Raw genomic sequence first — 15,404 nt, forward strand, 5'->3', positions numbered from 1 at the left:
TGCTTTTTTCAAATCAAAGACAGACCATGACAGCTTTTCCTATTGATGTCCAGTCCTTCGTAACGCTTTTTGTATTATTCCAAATGAGCCTGTTTCCAGGGAGAGCTGAGAATAACTCTTACGTAGTGTCTGAAATAGCCCACAATTAGCCCTCTCTTCAAGCTAAATAAAGACCCCCCTCCCTCATCTATCACTCAAGTCCATCTGCTTATGAGTGGGCGAGCATCACAATCATCGCCGTCATCATCATTGTCTCATCATCATCATCATCATCATCCTCTCAAGCTTCCCAGTCCTCAACAGCAGCAGCAGGAGCACCTGTGTCCTCGCAGCGGAGGAAATTAGACAGCAAGAGCCCATGTCCCGCGGTGTGGTGTGAAGCTGGAGCACGCAGCCCGCAAGCCGTCACCCCTCTGCTGGGCCACACTGGAGCAGCCAGCAGTCTGGACCGATGTCCTGGCTGAAATGTCCCGACATATCTACATACGGAACAAGATTGGTGAGGGCATCCAAGCGCCCATATTTCAGGTATCTTCTCGAAATTGAATTGCTTAACGTGCTCAGGAGTTCTATGTACTTTCTTTATTATAGCGGTTTATACTTGAGTCTGATACAAACTTCAGCTTTTCCAATGAAAATCTTCTACAATGTATCATTGCAATGAGTCAATATACTTTTTAAGACTCTTTCTTCTCTTCTCTTCAAAGCGATAGAAACATTTCTTACGGGTGAAAGCAATGTAGCTGTACAAAATATCTTCATAGAATTCCATCTAATTATAATAGAAGGCTATTTCGAGACCTCACCCTTACTGGCTTTTCTTGGCATGCATTTGGCGACAGAGAAAGATGGTGGCCCAGATTAATGACCTTGTTGTAGACATTGACAGAATTGGGCCCTGACTTCCCTGACATTGTCGTTCACTCTAGAGACACGGACCGAAATGGAACAAATCACTGGTAGATAATTAATTTTGCTCTCTAGAGAATAAGTTCGTTGTTATACATGGTATTTATGGAGGTGAGACAAAGAATGGAAGCATTGAGGGAAAAAGGAGTAAAACACAACGGTTAAGCAAAGAATACATCAAATTTAGCAAATAAACTAATGGTATAGTATTTTGACACAACAGCCAGGTGCATGTGTTCCTCGAATGACAGGTACATCTTACAACACTGCTGTTGGAGGATTTTCTCCAAGAGGTGGCAAATTCAGGTTCAGAAACCGTGGCACAGTTGGGCTTTATCCTTTTTAAGACAACGAGCTTGTGTACCTCAGATTTCTAGTCCTCCAACTGCCAATGTAGTCTTTTTGAATCAATCCCAAAAATTGTCTACGGTTACCCAGTCTGGCTTCTTCAGGAATGACACAAGAAACAGGCAATCTGCCACATTATTTTCACTTATTGTCTTAGAATGGGGTATTCTGATTTTAAATTTGCCAGGGTGGTTAATTCAATTGTAACTACCTGTCTTTAAGATTCCTCCCAATATATAATAATAATAATAATAATAATAATAATAATAATAATAATAGCACGTCCGCCTCACAGTGCAGAGGTTGCAGGTTTGATTCTGGCTCCGGCCTTCCTGTGGGGTTTGATTAATCGAAAGAGTTTCTTAGAAGGAATCAGGTTTCGGCATCAACCAACATTTCTCCCACAAGTTTGTCTGTAACTATCAGAGAACTAGCGCTAACAGTGACATCATGCTATATTATCTGAGTCCACAAATTATAAATCGATCATTAATTTTCTATGCCCAATTGTATGAGTGAATGAATTAAATAGATATAGATAATGGACAACTTGAGTCATAAAAATAAATGGGATTTTGAACCTTAATGATTAATTTTGAACCTTAATGTTTATAATAATGCAGCTTTGCGGTTTTCTCTTTTGTTGACAATGCTTACTGCAGGTGAACCGGGGCACTTACTCCCGAAGAAGCCGTCTGAAGAGGTCTGATGGCAGCACCACTTCAACCAGCTTCATCCTCAGACAGGTGCTAAGCAGTGAGAATCACACACAATCATGAAATTGCGCTTTTGCTGAGCAGAAGCTTGTCCCGGGCACAGCGATGAGAAATTATTGCGTTGTGCACGATACCTGCACTTTCTTTCTTTCACTGTTGGGTGATTGCAGTACACCACAAGATGACTGCCAGCAGCTTCATACTGTATGTCTTCAGTTGAGCAACATGAAACACATTCATCTGTTGGCAGCTAAGTGTGAGGAAAAGAAGCCTTTTTTACTTACTACTGCTTGATTTCCTCAAGCGGTCAAATACCACAAATCCAGTTCCAATAAAGTTGGGACTGTGTAAAATGTCAATAAAAAGGAATATAATGATTTGCAAATTGTTTTCAACCAGAACCTGTTGTTGGACACCAGCAGTTAAGTTCTATCTGGCCTTTTTAGGCCTGTGGAACTCTGGAGGCAGCTGATGGGTATCGGCTGCCTCCAGAGTTGGAGGCAGCCGATACCCATCAGCCCTAACCCCTAACCCTAACCCTCCTTTGGTGGTTGCTGAGGTACCAACTCAAACATAAGAGGGGTGCGGTTGGGCCATGAAAAATCACTTCCAGGCGACTTCACAGAAATTATCTTCTGCCTTTTGGTGTCTCAGAAAGGGGAAGAAATGCACCACTGTATATCATGGCGACCGGGTGCTGCTGACCTCGACTCAGGACATTGTGTCTTGGGGAGAATGACCTCCTCAATTCCATGGCCTTCTTTGAGGGAGACTGGAGACTGAAGTGTGCTGTCCTATCTCTGGTACTGAAGTCACCGATGTGGGTCATCAGTGGCAAGTCCCCAAAGGTGGATGAGATCCACCTTAAGTTACAACAGACTCTGGATGTTGTGGGGCTGTCCTGGTTGACACACCTCTACAACATTGCATGGACAATGGGAAGGGGGCCTCTGGATTGGCAGACTGGAGTGGCAGTCCGAGGGTGTATAGGAGGATCACACTGCTCAGCCTCCCTAGGAAGGTCTGTTCAGGGGTGCTGCAGAAGAGGAAAGTCGAATCTCAGATTCGGGTGGAACAGTGTGGCTTTAGTTCTGGCTGTGGAACGGCAGAACAACACAACACTCATAGCAGGGTCCTTGAGGGTGTGTGGGAGTTTGCCTAACCAGTCGACATGAGTTCTGTGGACTTGAGAAGGCGTTTGACCAGATCCTTTGGGGAGTTCTGTGGGAGGTGTTTTATGAGTATGGGGGATATGGAGGATATGGGATATGGCATTTTTGTTGTTGTCAATCAAAGGGAGGATGGAGCAGGAGGTTGACAGGCTGATCGGTGTAGCATCTTCATTGATATGGACTCCGTATCGATCTCTGGTGGTGAAGAAGGAGCTGAACCAAAAGTCAAAGCTTTCCATTTACCATTCAGTGTATGCTTACACAGATCAGGTCAGATAGAAGAGCCAAAATATGAGTTTCGTCTGGGTTAGGAATCCCTCTATGGTGAAGGATTTCAGGAATATCCCGTTGAAAGAAGGCCTCCTCGGACATGGTGAAGACACAATGTCCCACAGCTGGCCTGGGAAGGGTCTGAAGGGTTGGACCAAGTAGCGAGGAGGAAGGAAGTTTGGGTATCCTTGCTAAAGCTGCACCCAAGACCCGACCCAGATAAGTGGAATAAAATGTATTAATGCTCCAAATCGACTAGTTCTACCACAGCACGACTGTATTACACTTAAAAAAACTTGAATTTATATAGTGCCACACTATCCATTGATAAATTATTATTATTATTATTATTATTATTATTATTATTATTATTATTATTATTATTATTAGTCATCTTCCACAAGGCTTGCAGCCAAACGCAGAGCACACGTAGACAACCAACCACACAATCAACTACTCGCACTCACGAATCATACGGACAATTTGTAGTGGTTAATCGGCCTATCGTGCATGTTCTTGGAATGGGGATCAAACCGGAGCAGCTGGAAGGAACCTACCCAGGCATAGGCAGAACATGCAAACCCTACACAGGAAGAATCGTGCCCCGCACCTCTGAACCGTGAGGCGAATGTGCTAACCAGTGGACCACGATGCTGCCCATTATTATTATTATTATTATTATTATTATTATTATTATTATTATTATTATTATTTCCTTGGAATAACTTCAGCTCTCTGAGAACGGGTTCAAAATGAAAATGGAGGATGCTGATCCACCCTCCTCCCCCACTGATTCCTGCTGCCGCCGAGCTGACTGGCCAGTGAGCTAACCAATCACATTGGTGCACATTTGCTCAGTCATCAGGCTTGGATATTGAGGCAGGATCTGCTGCTGCTGCTGCTCGCTGTTTGCCTGTGTGATGAAATGAAATGCCAGGATTGGGCTACCTCCAGGGAGAGCCTCTCCATCCTATAATGTGAGCCAGCTAGCAGCTCTGTGGGACCAGGGAGACGTTGCAACCATCAAGGCTCCAGAAGACCAAACGGGAGGAGCGAGATCTTTTTTTTTTTAAAGAGCCTTCCATGCTGTGAGGAGAGGGGATTGTCGTCATCCCATCCATCCTTTCCCCCCTTCTCTGGCGCCCCCTCCTTCCTCTTCAGACTCTACATTTGCTCTATCCCCTCTCATTCTGTGTCAGAGGCGTGCGTTGGAATAACAAACCTCCATGTATGACAATTTGTACCTGCATGGATTTGAAGACTCGGAGGCGGTGAGTGTTTGTATGCGTGCGGCTCTCACTCTTTGTGCTCACGCATAGAATAGTCGAAAGGCCTTTAAGCCAACAACATAGTGTGGTGGTGGGCTCTGCTTCGGCTGGAAGGGGGAGGGGGGGGGCGTGCGTGCGTGTGCGTGTGTGTGTGTGCGTGTGTGTGTGTGCGTGAGACAGGGTGGGGGTGCAAATTTGGCAGATGGTTTCTGATGTGTGTCTTCCGTCAATTTTATCTCCGTTCCCACCATGTATGCTCGTGATGTGCGGCTGCTGCAGTCCATTAAGTGCTCATTGCTCTGATGCTCCCAGAAATGTTGCTAATCCCAGCACCAGGAAGAAGATGGAAAGATGTTCATTGTGACATTATACTGCTCGAAATAGATGCGACCAAGTATTTCCACTCCACCTGAGGCGGCCCGTTTGTGTAGGCTCTGCCCAGGCTGTAAGAATCATGCATCGTGATGTCATTAAGTGGATTGTGATGTTGATGAGTCACATGCTGAAGCTACTCTATTGGATCAGGGTTGGGATGCTGCAAAGCATCCACATATAGATAAAAAGGTGCTTTGCTTAGTGTTTCTACATGACGGGTAAAAACGGCATGAGGACACACACATTTATTGGCTTATTTGTGATAGAGAGACATCAAATCAAGACAGTCTTGGCCCTCACACATTTCCTGCAACTCAACCCTAATTCACTTTAAACTCCACATTGTAGCCTATCTTTTATAAATTTGCACTGAAGCTGAAGTAACCGTTTTGTGTCCTCAAAAAATCCATTACACAGATGACTTACTCAGCTGAGCACGCTGCGCTGAACTGATCTCAATGAAAAGAGTCAGCAGAATGTGTCTTTTATTTCTATTTAATAATACCAAAACAGACTAGAGTGTTTTTTGTGTTCTCTTTGGGTGTGGACTTTATTTCACCATTTGGATATCTTTGTTGTCCTAATGATGGCACAATCCAGCAGCCTGCTTGTTGTTAGACCCTGTGAAAGGCAAGCTTAGACTTGGTGTATAGAGATGAGTAGTAAGTAAATGGTGCTGTGCAATCAGTCTTGAGACACCGTAACGATCTAAATTCTCCTCAATCCTGAAAAGATTGTTGAACAATCCTCTCAACTCTAAGGTTGTGGGATCAATCCTCAACCCCGCTGACCATGTCGAAGTGTCCTTGAGCAAGACACTGAACCCCATTTTGCTCCCAGGGTTGTGCCTTGCATGGCAGCAGCCTCCAATTGGTGTGTGTATGAATGTGTGATTGTGAGGGATTGTAAAGTGCTTTGGGCACCATGTGGTGTAGATAAAAGCGCTATACAAGTGCACTCCGTTTACCATTTACCATGACATGTTTGCAGGGCTCAGCTGATTCATACACTAGCCGACCATCAGACTCAGATGTCTCTTTGGAGGAGGAGCGTGACGTGCAGGCCCAGGTCCAGAGCCAGAGTCCAAGCCAGAGCCAAGGACCGGGACAGAGCCGACAGGAGCGGGAGCAGCAGGCCACCGTCCAGCTGGAGAGAGCCAAGGTGTACACGCACACATACTGTAAGATTCTGGTGCAATTCTCATCCCAAAGTATCATGTGACTATGTCTCCAGACCAAGCCTGTAGCATTTGCTGTGAGGACCAATGTCAGCTACTGTGGGGCTCTGGATGAAGATGTTCCAGTTCCCGCCACAGCAATCTCCTTTGATGCCAAGGACTTTCTCCACATAAAAGAGGTTCTTTTGGCCTTTTTTAAAATTAGCTATTACATCTATTCATCAAGAAAAATTGTGTCAAGTTTGTGGTGTTGTTCCTTGTGTTCTGTTTCTAGAAGTTCAATAACGACTGGTGGATTGGACGCTTGGTGAAGGAGGGATGTGAGATCGGCTTCATCCCCAGCCCCCTGAAGCTGGAGAACATCAGGCTTCAGCAGGAGCAAAAAAGAGGACGAGTGCAAGGGTAAGTTGCAGAAGACCTGTTTTTTTATTTTCATCCAAGAACATGCATTCCCAAAATTGCTAATGATTTGAGGTCTCTATTAAAGTCAAATAAACGTCACGTCAAACAGCTGACATTCTCCTGAACTCTTTACCGGGTGCGAATCTGGTTATGACTCATGCCTGTTTAGATAGACCATCTCCTCTATTCACACACACGGGACGCACACACACACACACACACACACACACACACACACACACACACACACACACACACACACACACACACACACACACACGCAGTCACTTTCAGCAGCTCTATTACGAGTTCCCATTAACTTTGTGTGCGCTTTCTCACAAGCGTAATGTGTCTTGAAGGTTATGTCACCCGGCATTTGTACAGTAACTCATGCACCTCTTCAAGCTTCAAAGTCGACTTTAACGCTAATCTCTGTGGACCCAACTGCTCCAGAGCTCTACTTGCGTGAGCTTGGTGACTGCCACCAGCATCTCAGACAAGCGGGCACGCTTATATTCACTGTAGCTGGAATTCCTGGACTGATCCCTTAACGTTTCCTCACACTTTCTCCCATTTTCTGCATTAATGCCACGCTGTGTTTTTGTCTCTCTTTATCCCCCTCTTGTGTTTTCCAGTAAGTCCGGAGGGAACTCCTCTTCCAGTGTAGAGGATGAGGTGTCTGCCTCTATCCGACCCCTCATATCCTCGGCAGGTGAGAGCATCAGACAGGGGGAGTGGGCCCTAAGTAGCCAACCACCTGCTTAGAGACGAACGAGCCTCCTGAAGCACAAGAGCATAGAATAAGACCGTAAAGCTTTCCCGTTGTCTCTGCTTAAAGCCTAAGTTCACTGCCTACAGTTGTTGGTACATTTTTCCCATGATGCTCCTCTTCCTCCAGTTGAGGACTGCAGGCGTTCTGAGAGTGGGGCTTACCACAGTGTGAATCCAACGACAAGACTATGAAACCCCCCCCCCCTGAACAGCACTCATGTGATTTTCTGACTATAATAGGAACATAGCCTTTTCTCTGATGATTTTTCTTGATCCTAGTTGATAGCTGCTAGGTTTTCTTTGCTCATGGCCTGCAAGGTTTCTAACTGTGACTCCTTCCCCAAGCAGCCACTGACAACACTGTCGCTGTCTTCTCTCCCCTCCCACAGGAAAGCAGAAACAGAAAGTGGTAAGTTGGTGAGACCCGCTCACGAAGCATTCCACTGAGTTCTTGTGGCCTCCATTGCCGAATGACAGGAGCTTGTGGTGCTGCAGCAAGTGGCCACATTTCACACGGAGCGCAATACTTCAGGCTGACTGAAGTATCAAAGTTGTCTTTTTTCACATCTTTAAAAATATAAACTATAATGAATCAGCTAACCGTCTGTTTGCAGACAACATTGGCATGTTGCTCCTCATCCTTTCATTCTCTTGTTACATTTAAGCCTTGTTTTCATCATTCATTGCAGTTTGATTTAATTAGTCGACATTGTTGTGAAAGCGACCAAAATAACACAAAGGTGGGCACACATTTATTATGACTAAGTGCCATAACTACCAAAACCAAAAGGAATTCGAAGACCACATAATAGCTTTTCACAAAAACATTTGTGTTGTTCTTGTAAGAAATACTCTAACGCCATGCTAAAGAAATACAAAACATATTGCCAGATCTTTTCCATCTTCATTGCCATACATACCTCATAACTATTGCGTCCATTGAATAGAACTGGTAAGCATAGCACACTGTAGCTGACAGCTATCAACTAAGATCAACTATTAAGAAAGTGTGTTGGTGGGACACTTTGCAATACAAATACAAGCACTGACTTAAACTGAACTGTACTGTTTGTTGGAAACATGGTTTCAGTGAGTTTGCATCATGCATCATGTCATTCGAACTACTGATTGTAATGCACATTCATCCGCTGCCCATTGGAGCTGTCTGATTGTGTTATTTTGGCCCCATTGTCTCACTCCACCCACTGCTGACTATATTTTTGGATTGACAGACGGAGCACGTCCCCCCGTATGATGTGGTTCCTTCCATGCGACCTGTGGTGCTGGTGGGACCCTCACTCAAGGGTTATGAGGTGAGCTTGAGAAGACTTGTGTGTGTGTGCGTGTTATGCTTGTGGGGGTTTTCTCAGAGTACTCCGGCTTCCTTCCTTCCTGAGACATCACCTTATCATGGTGGAGGGGTTTGTGTGTCTTTGTGATCTTAGGAGCCAAGTTGTTTGAGGCTTTATGCCCATTGCAAATGGGTCATAGGTGAGGGACCAAAAAGAAAAGCACGGCTCACCTACAACATGGGGCATGTCCCCAAATTGAGTCAGCGTTTGTCATACCGCATTTGTTGAGGCATCTGACTGGATCCATGGCTAAAAGGTGGTCAGTACCTGTCATGGCAGGAATCCCCGAACCCATGGGCGAACACCGATGTTGCCATCAATTTGAAGAAAGAGTCCTTTTGGGATTCTGGAGGCAGCAGATGGGTAGCGCATATCCCACTCAACCAAACAAATTTTTATTCCACAAAAGATGACTCCGATTGTATTATAATCAGTTTTCTGGTCATTTCAAAAATATGTTTAAGAAAAGGGATTCTTGATATGAGCTTTGAAGGAAGCAAATTTTTGAGAAAATAAAACCCAGGACGAAAATGAAAGATTAATGTTTTTCTGTAAGCGGTGTCAAAGTATGAAATAATCGAAAAGGATTTGAAAGCGTGCATGACAATTTAAGAGTTCAAACATTTGTTAAAAATTAGGTTATTAAAAAATATGAGAATGAAGGTTGTCTTATTGCTTTGTGTTACTTTTACGTGACTATTTTAGGATGTTTGAGTTAATTGTTCCAAAAGGATTGATCATGTAAAAAGGGTAGGGCAAAATAAGCGTGTGCTTCAGCCTGTGCCCTTTGGCTCTTCTTTTTTTCATGACATATCAAAAAGAAATTGTCATTCATTTATTTTTTCATTTATTTATTTTCATTTATTCTCATTTGTTCACTCGTTCGTTCCCTCGTTCGTCCGTCCATACACTCGTTCGTTCGTTCGTTTGTTCGTTCGTTCGTTCGTTTGTTCGATCGTTCATTCGTTCATTCATTCAGTCATTCATTCATGGGCCAACTGGAATCCACTAGGATGGTGGTCCCTCTGTTGTTCATAGTTTCTGTCAACCCTCCAAGTTACAATGTGTATTTCATTGAAAAGGGGGACCGGAGCATGAGTTCCATACTATAGGGCCTGACAACTGCAGCTCAACCTCCTTGAAGACACTGCCAGGACAATCGAGGGCACCTCCGACATCCATTTTTTCATTGATTTTCATATTATGTATTACTTGTGCCCTCTCTGCATCCATTCCAACCTGGTGATCCTGAAAGGGGGATCCTTCCATCTGTGGTACCTTCTCAAGGTTTCTCATTTAACCCTGGCAGGCAGGGTTTTTTTGAGTTTTTCCTTGCCCTTTTGGGAACTTAAGATCAGGGGATGCTTTGAGAATAATTGTCAATTTTTGTCTATGTGAAGCCCTTTGAGACTGTTTGTGATTTAGGGCTATACAAATAAACTTGACTTGACTTGACTTGACAATCCTCCGCCTCCTTGGTAAAGTCTAATCTGGTGTTCTAAATAGGACGGCGTGCCAGGAATTCAATTCTCAGATTCTGGTGGAGCAATGCGTTTTTTGTCCTGGGATCGGAACAGCAGGGTCTTGAAGGATGAATGGGAGTTCTCCCAACCAGGCAATGAGGGCTTTGTCGACAAGGCATTTGATCATGTCCCTCTGGGAGTTCTGTGCGGGTGGTGCTCCAGGAGTTTGGGGTACTTGACTGCCTGATACAGGTTGTTCTGTCCCTCTGATAGGTCTGCTTGCCCACAGTGAAGTCTGGTTAAACTGCTGCACTGGGAATGTGATCTTGGAAAAATGATGGATGGATGGATGGATGGATGGATGGATGGATGGATGGATGGATGGATGGATGGATGGATGGATGGATGGATGGATGGATGGATGGATGGAAGGACGGACGGGCGGGCGGACGGACGGATTGAAAAACTAAAAACTTTTCAGCAGTTGGCAAATTGTTTTACATTGTTCTGTGCAGGTGACTGATATGATGCAGAAAGCACTCTTTGACTTTCTCAAGCACAGATTTGACGGCAGGTAAAACAAATGCAGTGTTTCCTCTTAGTTTTTCGTTTTTTTTTCCATCAAATGGATCTACAGATTATATGTCACACTCTTACAGAATATCAATCACTCGAGTCACAGCAGATATCTCTTTAGCCAAGAGGTCCGTCCTTAACAACCCCAGCAAGAGGGCCATTATAGAGCGGTCCAACACCCGTTCGAGCTTGGGTAAGAAATTATGCTTTAAATGCGGTCTAATGGAAAGTTAGTTAGAGAACAATAAGATTCTCTCATGGCACCTTCAGCCGATCCTTACTTCTTCTTTGTGTCATCAGCTGAAGTGCAAAGTGAGATTGAGCGCATCTTTGAGTTGGCCCGCTCATTGCAGCTGGTAGTGTTGGATGCTGACACTATCAACCACCCAGCACAACTACTCAAGACCTCCTTGGCTCCTATCATTGTCCACGTCAAAGTGTCCTCGCCAAAGGTAAGCTCAAGCAAGTCCAGTTGAACGGTGATCATGCCCATCTGCATAAAATTAAATTGTTGAATAGAGCATGCAATACCTACTCAGCAGTGACAACAATCACGTCTTGATATTAGTGCAGTATCAATGGCAGGTACATAATTGTCTTCCTTTTGTGAATCTAGAATGAGTATTTTGCACCACAGCATCTTGACATGGGGCACATGAATTTATAACCCATTACCACGGGATTACTATAAACATCCCTAACAAAGTCTTAGTCTGGTATTTTTCACATTTTCACAGGCAGTAATACAATGATCATGTGGAGCTAAGGTGTAATCACACTGACCATGAGCTAAGGTGTAGTCACACTGACATCCTGAGGACCACCCAGAACGGCGGTGCCGAGGACTCCATTAAAAGCCCCACTAATTTGATCACATTTGTCTGTCCTTGTCCTTCAGGTTCTGCAGAGGCTAGTCAAGTCCAGAGGGAAGTCCCAGAGCAAACACCTGAATGTGCAGCTTGTGGCTGCAGACAAACTCGCTCAATGTCCACCAGTAAGGGGCCAGCTTCATAGCATATTGTTCTCTTTGTTTCATTGAAATGACAACAAATAATAGCTGTCGAGCGTTTTGCTGCCAACAGGAAATGTTTGACATCATCCTAGACGAGAATCAGCTCGAAGATGCCTGTGAGCATCTTGCAGAATACCTTGAGGCCTATTGGAAAGCAACTCATACCTCCATGGCAACGCCACTAAACCCATTGCTGGGACACAACCTAGGCCCCAGCACCCTCACAGCGTACCCTACCAGCATCTCTGGACTGCAGGTATGCCAAGGCAACTTCAAGATCATGTTGGTTTGACACACCATGTGTATCATGCCTTACTTGTCCCTTTTAATGCCAGAGCCAAAGAATGCAACAAAGCAACCACACGGGCGACCATTCTACTGCAAACGAGCGTCGCAACCTGATGACATCTGACGAAAACTACCATAATGAACGGGCACACAAGGGACGCAATCGAATGTCGTCAGGCTCGCAGCATAGCCGAGAAGCGCAGGACCCCTACCAGGACTACCAGGACCCCTATCAGGACGCATACAAGCCACACCGCAACCGCAGCTCCCCGGGCAGCTACAGCCATGACTCCCGGCACCGGCTCTGAACCCTGTTGAGTCATCATGGGTGAACAGAATCCATCCACAAATAATTGCTACCACAGAGCCAAGATTGTCCCAAGTTTTCCCTATTTTCAGGGGGGTTGTTTGTGTATGAAACCTCCTAAACATTCGCAGAAATTGAAGTTTAAGTTTCATGATGCCCAGCCTACTACTGGACCTTCTGGATCACGCTCAGAAGACATATTGCATTGATTATGCTCGCTGCTATCAGCAGTGGTCACACGGTGCTGATGTGATGTCACACCAGGTGGGAAGGAGGTCCACTGGACACAGACCCCTTCCCTAACCATGTAAAAAACCCCTTTTAGCTTATTGCATGCTAATAAATGATGAAGGTCTGCTTCCTTCCTTCCTTCCTTCCTAGATCTTTGGTATCTATCCTGTAGTTCTGTTTTTGTTTTTTGTTTTTTTAAATCACTAGCTTGTAGATGCGTGGTCTGGGGTGGCCTTGGAAAGCGCGTGCACATTGGAAATTGTCTTGCGTGCTCCTCGTTGAAAAATTGGTGCTTCACATGCTTGAACTATTTTGATCATTGAACATTACTTCTTGAATTGTATAGCTTTAGTGGTTCATTAAGGAGGAAAGACTTGCTGCTACATACAGATCAGACGAGAGAGAAAACAGTGCTCTGCTTCTGTTGTAAGCAGTTTGGAAGCTAGAATCTAGCTAGCAAATAGGAGAAATTTTAAAAGAGATTCTGCCTATATGTTTCAATTTGATAGCATTTAAATCACAGGTGTTTCTGGCTTTTTATTTGGGCTTTCAGTGTCCTTTTAGTGAATTGTTTCCTGTGATTGGTTTTGCCTGGGGTTCCACAGGTCCTTCCCAGACCCACCGACATCCATCAGCCAATTAGCTTCCTGCTTGGTCATTTGTGTCGAGTTGCATTGTCAATCCTCATGCATTTAGCTCCTGGTTTCCTGGCTGCATATCTGTCATATTTTCACCTCAATTTGTTTTGTTTTTTTACCCCATTTGTACAAGTTCACAAGTTGTATCTAGTTTCACCTCCACCCTTGAATTCTACAAATCAAGCAAAAGATATTCAGTAAGACATTTAAGGCAAATGAAACTATGTGAAATTGTATCAGTGCAGCCAGCTACAATAGCTCCCTAAACTTGCGATTCCAATCCGGGACAGCAGCAACCTTTTTGTGTTTGCATCGCTGTTAAGTGGCAGTGTAATTGAAGTTTGACTGAAATAAAGAAGTACAGATGTAGCTAATAATGATTTTAAGGCACTTTATGTTGTAGTTTTACGGTAAATGTGATTTGTTTTGTTATTTGGGTTGTTGGGTTTTTTTGCATGGGAAATGGGATTTCATGAAGATAGTTTCAGATACTAAATGCGAGGCATTTGGCGAGGCGTTGAGGCATGCAATGGGCAGTAAAACAAACCCAAAAATCTATTGAATCGATTAAATAAGTGACCTCTGCAGTTTAGGTTGCGAGACCTTTATTGGAGATGATGAATCAAACATGTTTCCCAATTTATATCGAACAGACCTTTCAAAATCGGTATGGACGGATGACCACACCTGTTGATCAAGTTAGACAGTTTTCTTCTCTTGACGTGTGCCGAAAAATGTGCACCAGTGCAACTGCCAGCTTGTAGGAACGTTACTCTTGCTATCAGGACTGGATTGAAATACTCTGCAAGATATTGAAATGGACAGCATTTTAATGCCAGATATCTGCTATATCATGAGGGAAATAATTAGATTAAATTGGTGCCATAGTTAACAATGATGACTTTAAAACCAGCTCCAAAATTTCTGGTTGTCTCATTTAAAATGTGATACAATAGGTTAAAATAGTGATTGCACATTAACATAAATTGTGCTTTTTTAGCCCTCTGCCACATAGAACAGTATAAAGAGGAACAACTTTGCAATTATACTCCCCCCCCCCCCCCCAAAAAAAAAAAAAGTTCAACTATGCTGCTTGAGTGGACAAGGAAGATATTTTAAACCATTCATGTCTCTGTGTCCTTATTAAGATATGCAGTATAAATTACTTTGAGTCAATTAGTTGAAAAACTCAACAATGCTTAGGGGGAGAAAGTACATTTATTAGGAAAGTACCTTTATTCCAGTCAAAATGCAACAGATGGGCATTTGTGATTCTTGTGTTTGGGTTTGTTTTCTAACAAATGTACATACAGTCTTTTGAGAGATGTGGAGAATCAAAGATATACTATTACAAAAGCAAGGTTTCAGTCATCTGCAATTAAAAGCAGCATGTTCTGCATTAAATGAGGATCTTCATGTACTATGCAATCGCCAACTTCATACTGTTGCCTCTCTGCACCTACCCTTTTCCGCATAGCTTCATCTGGACCATTGAGGGAATCTTGTGTTTATTGTGGATTTGTCTGTGGAAGGTGAAAATCCTCAGCGGCTAATGCGGTATTGCATGCATAATATACCATTCTAATTTATAAGGAAGAATTAAATAAAACTATGTGACTTTGGAGGCAGCTGTGTTTAAAGCAGAGCTCCAAGTGACTAAGAACATTTTTTTGCTAAATAAAAGAGCCGTTATAATACCGCCTGTTGTATTTTTTTTTTGAACAGTCAGTTTTTAACAGTCAGAACTACAATTGGTTGTAATTACACTTGATGAGAACTAATGATGAATTGACTAATTATTATTAATAACAATGCAGATGTATACAGCACTTTTCTGGACACTCAAAAACGCTTTACAGTGAATATGGTACTAACATTCGAGAATACATCGTGAATACATCGCTATTCATGCACTCACACATTCACACTCTGGTAGTGGTAAACTACATAAATAGACAGCGCTGCACTGGGGGGGGTGCATGCAAAACAGAAGAATATGGATACATTACGCATGCAAGTCCATTTACTGTAGGCCTACATGACCAAATGACAAAACAGAAGAATATGGATACATTACATATGCAAGTCCATTTACTGTAGGCCTACAAATGACAAAACCTGAGGGTTTT

The 15,404-nt window shown here is 43.6% G+C and overlaps 1 protein-coding gene across 2 annotated transcripts; it reads left to right on the forward strand.

The window, feature by feature from the left end:
- The first annotated feature begins 248 nt into the window (after positions 1 to 248).
- Positions 249 to 14,974, forward strand: LOC148401365 (voltage-dependent L-type calcium channel subunit beta-4-like). 2 transcript variants are annotated; one of them, XM_088368731.1, is made up of 14 exons: positions 249 to 528; positions 1,920 to 2,003; positions 6,049 to 6,219; positions 6,292 to 6,414; positions 6,510 to 6,637; positions 7,273 to 7,349; positions 7,798 to 7,817; positions 8,641 to 8,721; positions 10,739 to 10,797; positions 10,883 to 10,992; positions 11,100 to 11,251; positions 11,698 to 11,793; positions 11,882 to 12,067; positions 12,147 to 14,974. In XM_088368731.1, the coding sequence occupies exons 1-14, from the start codon at positions 466 to 468 to the stop codon at positions 12,405 to 12,407; spliced, it is 1,611 nt and encodes a 536-aa protein (XP_088224857.1). In that variant the 5' UTR covers positions 249 to 465; the 3' UTR covers positions 12,408 to 14,974. The 2 variants fall into 2 exon arrangements, with proteins under 2 accessions (XP_088224857.1, XP_088224858.1); XM_088368732.1 differs by lacking the exons at positions 249 to 528; positions 1,920 to 2,003 and adding an exon at positions 4,288 to 4,686.
- The last annotated feature ends 430 nt before the right edge of the window (positions 14,975 to 15,404 follow it).

Source organism: Syngnathus floridae, chromosome 2 (genome assembly GCF_059516105.1).
Source record: "Syngnathus floridae isolate MCC-2025c chromosome 2, RoL_Sflo_1.0, whole genome shotgun sequence".
Taxonomy (NCBI): Eukaryota; Metazoa; Chordata; class Actinopteri; order Syngnathiformes; family Syngnathidae; genus Syngnathus; species Syngnathus floridae.